The sequence below is a fragment of the Monodelphis domestica genome, chromosome 7, assembly GCF_027887165.1.
Source record: "Monodelphis domestica isolate mMonDom1 chromosome 7, mMonDom1.pri, whole genome shotgun sequence".
NCBI lineage: Eukaryota > Metazoa > Chordata > Mammalia > Didelphimorphia > Didelphidae > Monodelphis > Monodelphis domestica.
In genome coordinates, this window is record NC_077233.1 from 90,154,041 (window position 1) to 90,163,870 (window position 9,830).

General features: G+C 51.4%; 2 protein-coding genes across 4 annotated transcripts in view; one reads left to right on the top strand and one right to left on the bottom strand.

The window, feature by feature from the left end:
* Positions 1-8,350, top strand: part of IFRD2 (interferon related developmental regulator 2) — a 19,998-nt gene extending 11,648 nt beyond the window's left edge. For 2 of the 3 annotated variants that reach the window (XM_056805034.1, XM_007499886.3), the window contains exons 10-12: positions 100-228; positions 328-423; positions 546-1,308. In XM_056805034.1, coding sequence (XP_056661012.1) covers positions 100-228; positions 328-423; positions 546-626 — 306 coding nt within the window. In that variant the 3' untranslated portion in view covers positions 627-1,308. Of the gene's footprint in view, positions 1-99; positions 229-327; positions 424-545; positions 1,309-2,181 lie in introns of those variants that run through there. The other variant, XM_007499887.3, reaches the window with a different exon arrangement.
* On the bottom strand, positions 2,508-5,308 carry LSMEM2 (leucine rich single-pass membrane protein 2). The gene is made up of 4 exons (XM_007499888.2): positions 5,169-5,308; positions 3,548-3,658; positions 3,268-3,459; positions 2,508-2,828 (listed from the first exon to the last, which is right to left on the bottom strand). Exons 1-4 carry the CDS (start codon positions 5,188-5,190, stop codon positions 2,695-2,697), a joined length of 459 nt encoding a protein of 152 aa, XP_007499950.1. The 5' UTR covers positions 5,191-5,308; the 3' UTR covers positions 2,508-2,694.
* Positions 8,351-9,830: the final 1,480 nt, after the last annotated feature.

Consider the following 9,830-nt stretch of genomic DNA (forward strand, 5'->3'; position numbering starts at 1 on the left):
AGAGTCAGGCTTTTAAAGAACTGTAGGTAAGATGTGGCTTCTGCCCCCACTGTCTGGTGGTCTGTCTGGGCTAGCAGCCTCCCCTCTGCTCTTTTCTAGAGCGGAGAGTGTCAGGAAGAGACAATCAAGTTTGGCCTGGAATGTATGTATGTGGACAGCTGGGTCCGACGTCGGACTTACACGGCGTTTAAGGAGACCCTGGGCTCTGGGGTCCGCCACCACCTCCAGGTATCGTCCAGGGGGCCAGGATGGAAGTGGATGGGCTCTCCTTCCCCCACCTCCCAGAGGGGACTTCACTGGCTCTCCTTGTCCTCTCACTTCTCTCAGAACAATGAGCTGCTCCGAGATATCTTTGACCTGGGGCCTGTACTGGTGCTGGATGCTGCCGCCATGAAGGCCAGCAAGATTTCCCGCTTTGAGAAGGTCTGTAGTCTCTCAGAGCTCCCCTGGGCTGGCCCGTTTAACAAGGGGGTCCCTGGGGCAGGAGGCATGGGGGTCCTGTGGGGAGCCCAGCCTCCCCTAAACCTCCCCTCCTCTTTTTCCAGCACCTCTACAATTCAGCTGCCTTCAAAGCCCGCACGAAAGCCCGCAGTCGCGTGCGGGACAAGCGAGCGGATGTGCTCTGAGCACAAGGCCTCCCCTGGTCCTGGGCTGGGGGCTGCCCTCATCCCTGTTTTTACATAGAAGAACAGTGTCACCACGCTGCGTCGTGTGGCTTGCCTCCCCAGGGGGCTTTGCTTTATTTTTTTAATGATAAAACCAAATAAAGGTGTTGGGGGGGCTGCCTGAACTCCCTTGACCCCCTGCCCTCAGCCCCCCATTCCTCCAGCCCCTTCCCTCCAATGCCCTCTTCTCCTGTCTCCCCTTCGCCCATCTGTCCTGCTGGGCCAGGGTTTGATGTGGGCTGTGGGAAGATTACCTTTTGTGCCTGCCTGTTCTCAGGGGGTGAGGCATTGATGTCTCGGTGATGCCCAGGAAGGAGAGAAGCCAGGGGCTCCTCAGGCTGAGGAGTGAACATGGAGTCCCCCCTCCTCCTCTGGCTGCTCTTCCCCACCAGACTGACCAACTACTCCATCCCCCTATTGGAGTGCAGGATGGTGTCCTGGAGGGAGGCCTGACCTGGGCAGCCGCCTCCTTGTGGCCGGCTGGGCCGGGACGCTCCTCTTCCTTCAGTCTGGCCACCCCCTCCTGCACCTTAGCTGTGCTGGAGTGTGGAGGGAACAGGGCAGGGGGCTCTCTGGAATGTATGGATGTGCTGATTTTATAAGAAGATTAATATTGGAGATAATTAAACAAGACCATAGCTTAGCTTTGGGCTGCTGCCTCTGTTGTGTTCTTCTGCCCAGGCCCAGCCAGCCCCCTTTCCCACCTGGTGAGGAGGAGCTTTTACAGGGAGCTGACCTGGGGCCAGGCTCTCCAGCCTCTATCTCTGGGTGCTGGGGATGGGGAGAAGGCCTCCAAGCAGACTTGCTTCCTTTAACACAGAGCCCCTAGCTAGCCAAGGAGAAATGCTTTCAGGGTGACCTCAGGATGCCAGGGAACAGCCCGAGCCAGACTTTGGGGGGTGGGAAGGGGCTAATTTTCCCCTCCGGGTATCAGGCAGCCCCCTTTGCCCTCCAGAAACCTTTCCCATATTTGGAGGGGGTCTCCCCTCCCCTAGAATATGTAGGAGGCTTTTCTTCTAGCCTCCCTTCCTTGGGGCTTTTTCTCGGTCTTTGCCAAGTTAGTGGCTACTACCAAGCTGGCCGACCTGCCATGGGAGGTCCCATCCAGGATGCCTCTTCAGTGGGGTGCTGGGGGAGGGCTTGGATACCCTTGGGCAGCCTTCCACTGAGGCCTGCTCTCTATGGGAGGCCCTTGGAAGGCTTGGCTGGTCCATGGAGGGGAGGGGCAGGCAGGGGAGGGCAGCTATTTTGGGATGGCCTCCGAGAAGGCTCCTGCTATCTGCGGGATGCAGACGGTGGGAGTGGTGGCCAAAGCCAACAAGAGGTGTTGACAGGAGAAGGAAAGGAGAGGCTGCTTGGAGTGGGGGTGGGGAGGGAAGGCTGATGAAACCCCAGGGGCTTGCTTACTCCAGTGTCCCTTCTAAGATGCTTCATTGACCTCGGAAACATGGTACCCCTCGGCCTCAGCCTCTCGAATGGGACCCGCTAACTCGACCCCTGGCTTCTTTTCCTTTAGATGGGGGCAGGACCTTCTCTGTCTGCTGTGGTGGAGGAGGCCCTGGACATGCAGTGAGGTCGGAGTAACTATCCTCGACATTTTCCATCGTTTTCATGTTTTTGGGTTTACAAAGTGCTTTAGGTCTTAGCTCTCAAGCTCTCTGAGCCACGATGAAGGACAGAAACCATTCTGTGCCTCAGTTTCCCCATCTAAAAAAGGAGGACCACAGGATTTGCACATTCTGAGTCACCAGGTGAGGTGACTTGAGGAACCTCCAGAAATGTGTTTTCTGTCTGATGAGGGCCGGGAACTCTGAGGCATCATTCCCCTGCCTGGGTATGGGATCTGGTAGATTGTGCCATTTATTGATACAAAAATCTCCTGTAGAAACATAGAAATGGGGAGGCTGTTTGGGCATGTCAGTAGAGGCCGGAGGGAAGGAGGGCCAGGCTTCTGGGGGGAGGGTCGTCTGCCTGATGTCCTGTTGAGTGCCGGCAGAGGGTCCTGGGCTCCAACAGGGGAGCTCATTCCTCAGCTGAGGCCTCGAGCTTCGCTGCTATTGAGCCGTCGCCACTGGTTGAGGCTGGCCAGCCGGAGCTTTAACAACGTCTCTTCCTGGACCCGGAGTGTGTGGGCCAGAACCCGAAGGGACTCGCTCTGTAGCACTGGGAATGATGGAAGGGAGAAGAGGCCTGCATGACTTGGGGCCCACCTGGGGGCCCCCTCCCTCCTGCCCTGGGCTAATAATTGGATTATCTATAGCACACTTTCTCTTCCTAATCTGATGTCCTGTAACCACCCAGCCCAAGTGCAGTCCAGCCATGCCAGGGAATAAAGAAAAGAGCAGAGGGTTGGGAGCCAGGAGACCCTGGGCAGAACTCTGCCATTTTTTCCTGTCTGTGGGATTGGGCCCTGCGGGCTTCTCTGTAAAATGGTGTGGTACTAGGAAGTCTCCAGGGCCCTTTTCCTGAGAACATGATAGAACCCGAGCAAAGGAGGGAAAGAATCGTGTCCGCCTCCCACACCCCCAAAGAAAACAGAGTTAACTTTGCTACTCTGGCACCCCCTTCCCCCTCACCCCCCATCAGTCCCTCGCCCTGGTACCACTCAGGTAGACAGCCAGGATGGCAAGGGCAAGGCAGGTGAGGATAAGCAGCGCCAGCAGAAGCAAGAAGGCCCCACGCCCCTGGGCCGGGGTGCAGCCAGCCTGGACACAAAGGGATGAGGGCAATATGCCCATGAGCTCCTCCCAGTGCTGCGAGGCAGGGTCATCAGTCAGGTAGGGGTGCAGGGTTCCTGGTGGAGACAGAGGTGTTCCATTGCCCCTTCCTAGGGAGGACTCCCTCTCCCTGCCCACCCCTTCGAGAAAAAGCATGGGCCATACCTCCATTGTGCAGGTCACTGATGGACTCAACAGGGTGCAGGCTGACCTCAGTGAGGTGGCTGGCTGGAACAGTCCCAGAGCCCGGGCTCACCATGATGGGCAGGATGGCATCTGTGAGGGTCAGAGCTGCTGGTCTGAGTGGCGCAGTCCCCTCATCCCCAGCAGAAAGGACCCCATAGCATGGCGTTCTTCCCCTGAGCCTAAAAAGGAAACCCACTGGTGCCCAGCCGCCTCCTTACCCCCTGGTGCCGGAGCAAGGGAGCTCAGAAGAATGTCACACGTGTGTTCTTGCAGGCAGCACCCCCCCCTCACTCCACCCCCAAGCCCACAGGATTAGGCTTGGTTTCTCTTCCTCCCCATCCCCCTCCTGCCTATGCCCACTCTGTTCCCCAAGGAGTCAGTCCAGGACATAACTACTTAGGGTCCCCTTTATGTCAAACCCAGGCTGGGAGGCCTGGAGAAAGGGAGGGAGGCAGTCTTTGGCCTCTGCTGTCTGACCACTTGCTGCACCGGAGCTCAGGGAGTTCCTCATCTGAATGAGAAACCCCCTTCCTCTGCCATCTCCCAATCTGAGGGAAGGCTGAACCCTCCCAAGGGGAGCAGGCTCACAGCAATCCCCCCAAGGGGAAGAGGGAGCTGTTGGGGGAACGGATCCTGAAGGGCTTTGAGTGAAAAAAAGCATAAGCCCTTGGTTAATGTCAGGAAACTAGGCATTCAGACCTGGACAACACCTGGGCTCTTAAAGGCCAGAGAAGTAGCTCAGGTACAGGTACAAAGACACAGCCATGGCCACTCTGAGAGGTCAGAAAGTGAGCAGCAATGGGAATGGGTGAAGAGGTCCCAACCCCCTCCCGCACCCCCACCAACCTCACCTTTTCTCCTAGGGCATAGATCAGAGATGGAGCCAGGTGTCCTTGGCTCCCAGTGCCATACAGCTGACTTATCTTAGGCAGTTTAAGAGCTAGAAAATCCTGCAATCCCGTCTCAGCCCACTATGCCTCTGGCCCCTTCCTATAACCCTAGCCTCCTCCCACCAGGACCGGAACACATGGCTATTCCAGAACTCTGCAGCTGCCCAAGTTGCTACCTCCACTCCTAAACTCTGTCTTGGCAGACCAATGACCTGTCTCCCAACCACTGTCCCCTTGGAAGGAGAACATGGGCACGGCATGGCAGGGCATGGATAGGAGGGATGCTGTGTCCCTGAGTCCTTTCTGCACAATCTGATGGGCCAGACTGGATCATAAGATGAGAGAAATAGTCTTGGAGAAGAAGCTGTCCTTTCTGCTTAGAAGGGCATCCGTGGTAGAAAGGATGTCTCATAACCAGTGGAAGGCCGAAGTTGGCTCGGGCACATAGTGACAAGAATAGGGGGTGCTCCTGTTCTATACTCCTCACCCAGCTCCCCTTGGAAGGTCAAAAGAGATCCTTGGAGCCTAGCAAATGGATGCCTGAAATAGCCTCCTTCCATTTCTCAAGATTTTAAGGAAGTGACTGTTAGAATGCCTCCCAGCTCAGCTTTGGGCATTGAGGATCACCCCAGCCCAGTACCTTTCACTCCTACGGCTCTGGGGTCTGAGCCCTGCCCTGTCCAGTTCTGCCTGCCACCCACCTACCTTACCTTCTCGGGCCTCCCCAGGCATGGTCAGGTGTGGTGGTCAGTGGGGTTGGAGCCAGATGGGTAGTGCCCTGGGCAAGGGGGAGGAGTAGAGACAGCAGCCAGTACCTTGCAGAGCCCCTGTCCAGGCCACTGGCTTCCCAAGGCACGTTTGCCCAGTCCAGAAATAGTCTTGAGCTCAGCCTACAGGGGGTTATATTTAGAGGAGGCGGGATTAAGAAGGGTAGGGGCAGAGGAGCTGAGAGCAGTCAGAAGTCCCAGGAAAGGCAGCCGGGCACACACATTCTGGCGTGGGAACATAGAATGGTATCAGGATTTAGAGCTGTTAAGGAACCCGGAGATCATTTAATAGGCCCCCTCATCTTATGTCTAAGGACACTGAGGACTAGAGAAGGTAGGGAGGTGGGCACTTGGCCCCAAATCACCTAGTTAAGAAGTGGCCAGACTGGGATTCATATCCAAATCTAGTTCTAAGTCCAGCCTCTGTTATACCATATCACTTTCTTCTCTGATCCTGTACAGGGTGGCAAAAGGGGTGTTCCATCTCTGAATATCGCTGTTTTGGTGCTAGGGGGAGTTATGGTAACCTTCTGTTCCTAGCCCAGCCAGAAGGTCCTGGGATACTTCAGGTGGAGGGCCCCAGAATACCCTAGCTAGAAGGGCCTGGGATATTCCAGCCAGAGATCCTGGAATAATACCACAGCTGGAGGATTCTGGGTTACTCTAGCTGGAAGGTCCTAGGATTCTCCAGCCAGAGGGTCCTACAATACTGCAGTTGGAGGGTTCTGGGATTCCCCAGATGGAAGGTCTTGGGATACTCTAGTCAGAGGGTCTTAAGATACCCCAGAAATGTTCTAGAAGAGGGTAGGACCCAGGTCTCCCTTCTGATTCAATTCAGAAAGGGTGTCACAGAACCCATAGTGCCTCATTTCCTCTCAGCTTGCTATGATATGGCCAGTTTGGCATGTCCCAGTTGTTCCCATGTTCTCATGTTCTCAAATAGGCAGATAATACCCAGCACTGTAAGACTGTAATTTAGATATATTATCTCATTTAATCCTCACCTTGATCCTAGAAGGTAGGTGCTACTATTATTCCCATCATAGAGATGAGGAAACTGAGGTTCAGAGTGGTTTGAACACTGCCCAGGGTTCAAAGTTTGAAGCAAGTTTGGGACTCAGGTCTCTGACTCTCATGTCCAGTGCTCTGCCCATTACACCACCTGGCTTACTTCCATATGTAGGATTATAGGATTTAGAGCTCAAAAGGACTTTAGAAATCACTTAGTCCAGCCCCCTGGTTTTTGTACATGAAGAAACTGAGGTTGTAAGAGATTATAAATAACAGAATTCAAACTTTGGTCTTCTGGCACAAGTGCTGTGCTCTTATGACTTCTTGCCCAGACTGTTGAAATAGCCTCCTAACTGGCCTCTCTAGTTGACATTCTGAGACCAATTTTACATCATGGACTCCTTTGTCTGCCAAAGCTTTTCTTAGAATATTTTTAAATGCTTGGAATAAAATATGTCAAGTTTCAAAGGAAACCAAAGGTTAGTGAAAATTAAGATGGCGTCTTTTCCCCATCCAGTTTTCTAGCCCTGTTCCCTCCCCCCTTCCCCCCAATATCTCCATGGACCTATTGGGCATCCTCTCAAAAGTGTCTCCATGCCATTTCCCCAGACTCTGTGCCCACTCTCACACCTCACCTCCCACTGCCCTGCAAGCAGAAACACTACCCAGCAGGCCCAGGGAGCCTTCTGGACATCCGTGTGGATAATCTGCTCTCAGATGAGTCATAACTTGCTATGTTTTTAGGGCACAGACTGGGGGGGGGGTGTGGGAGAGATGGCAAAGTATGGCATGAACAGAGCCTCGTTAGAGATTGGTGACCAGGAAGAGATACTGTGTGTGTATGTGAACATGGCAGGATTGCAGGGCTTTGGCTAGCATTGGGGATCTTCAAAGGTCATCCCCTCACACACACACAAACACACATACCTGCAGACGCTTCAGGTTAGTGTGATTTAGTATATGTTGCAATATTTGCTTGCACACCCACATAATGTACCAATAGGCCAAATACTTTTATACTTTTGTGCAGGTAAATACCTGGATAAGCCCCCCTCCCCCCCACACACACACATACACACAAAGTTACAACTTTACACGTCTACACTGGGATAACCAGCCTCGGTGTTTCCCAAAGGCTTTATGAAGCTTCAAGGGGTGTCAGACCAAGAACCCCAGAGGCACGCATCTCTACAAACATCAACACATGCCCACGTTGTACCCATGTGATCGCAGAATCCTTTTCTCATAGATTTCTAGAATGTCAGAACTTGGAGGCGACTCAAGAGGTCATCTTGTTCAAACCCTTTGCGGTATAGGCAGGAAGACAGAGGCAGGCCCGGAAAGACAAAGGGACTTCTCCATGGTCATACAGACACTGTGGGCAGAACTGGAACCCAAACTCACTTCCATCCTGAGGCTCCTGTCCCCTGTGCCAGCAACAGGAAAAAAAAGATGGAGAGTCAAGGAGAAATTGGGAGATGTGAAGAGGGAATCAAACTCTCTCTGTCTCTCAATCAGTACTTTTCAGTTAATCAATCAAAAACTTAAGTACCCCTACTTAGTACCTCACCAGTCACTAAGTATGAGGCTTCACAAGTCACTTGCTAGAGTGGGTGACAACTCCAGAGGCCCCCAGGCAGTGCTAGGCAAATTGAAAGACAGAGATTGGTTCCCATAAAGTGGGGGAGCAACAAGAAGTGATGTCAAGAAAACTGCTTTAAAAAGACCAGAGGATTCAGTCTCAGACTGCATCAGTGAGCCAGACTGGAGGAGGAGACTCTTTCCTTGGATCCTGTGGTGGTGAGTGGAGTGATTCCTTCCTTGGTTCTTCAGGGAGGAGACCCTCTCCACTGTTGGTGTTTTATTGGGACACTCCCTTCAGCGTGAGTTCTGGTGAGATTCTTGGCAGTCTTAGCCTCGTGTGCACTGAAGGTTCTCCAGATTTCAGCTTTCTCATGAGGACTTTGGATTCTGGTGAGATTTGCTTTCCAATTCCCAATTGTGGTCTGGAGACATTAGGATTAAACTCAGGGTATTGATAGCTAGGCAGTACTTTGTCTCTTTATCTATACTTTCACTTTCTACCTCTTTGTAAATAAAGCTGCTAAAAGTTATTTTGACTTAAGCTGTAATATTTCTTAAATCAGCGACCACAATATTACTTTAGAATTTTCATATGTAGCATAAAACCTAAGTTTAAATTTTTACACATATATAAATATATTGGGAGAGTGGACATTAGAAGGGATTAAAGGGCAGCTAGATGGTGCCATAGTGCAGAGTGCTGACACAAGAGTCAAGAAGAGTTGAGTTCAAATTCAGCCTCAGACACTAGCTGTGTGACCCTATGCAAGTCATTTAACTCTGTTTGCCTCAGTTTCTTCATCTACAAAATGAGCTGCAGAAGGACAGGGCAAACCATTCCAGTATCTTTGCCAAGGAAACCCCAAATGGGGTCACGAAGAGTCAGACACAACTGAAACAAATGAACAAAGTTGTCATGTGTAAAGACATTTTAAAAAATACATACAAACACATTTGAATATGCATATAATTACGGCCAGATCCCAAAGAATGGAAATAAGGAATTCCCTAAAGTGTTTGCATCTATTTGAATTGACAGTTTTCGAAGCTAGAATTTTGTATATGTTATTACAGACAATATGTATCCTATGTGATATGTAATCTAAGCCAGATACATTATATTAGACATCATATAATTATCTATCATGTAGACGTGGTTATATATGTTATAACACTATAATTTCTATTCATACTCCATATGTCATTTTAATTATGCATAGTAATTGACTTCAGCCCAGTGAAATGGGCAGCGCCAATTCAGATAATGCGATGACTTCAGGGGATGTGTTATTCTCACTCATCAGGACCTGGAGGGATTCAAGAGACATGGGAGCTCACACGTGTGCAGTCATACACTTGCACACCTAGAATCTTGCCCCCTGCATGCACGTATGTACACAGAGATACAGCCAGTGCCTACCTCTCACGCCTATCGTCTTTGCTACATACTAGCTTTGTATAAAAAAAAAAGCCCACCTAGGTATCTATGTATCAAAGAAAAGAACCTGGGCAAGTCATTGAACCTCAAAGTGTTCTTGGTAACTCTCTGAGACTACAGTTGCAGAGAATGTGCTGAATTGGATTATTCAGAGACCAAGTTTCCTCCTCGAGGGAGTTCTCTTCATTAATGAAGCAACAGGCCTAATTGGGGCAGCTAAGTGGCACAATGGATAGAGCACCAGGCCTGGAATTGGAGTCTGACCTCAGACAATTCCTAGCCAGGCAGCCCTGGACAAGTCATTCAACCCTGTTTGCCAAGCCCTTGACCTTCCGACTTAGAGTTGTTACTAAGAAGCTAAGGACTTAAAACAAAACAAAGTAACAGGTCTGATCCCTATCCTCTAAGGTTTGCAAAGCACTATGGATGTGGGTAGGTGTACCTTACCCCCAAGCAGGTCTACACAGGAGAGCAGAGGGTAAGTGGGAAGGTCTGACAGCCCGGGAGACAGAAATAGCCAGACGTGCACCATTTTGGCCCAGGGCACATGGGCTCCTCTTTGGGAATGGTCT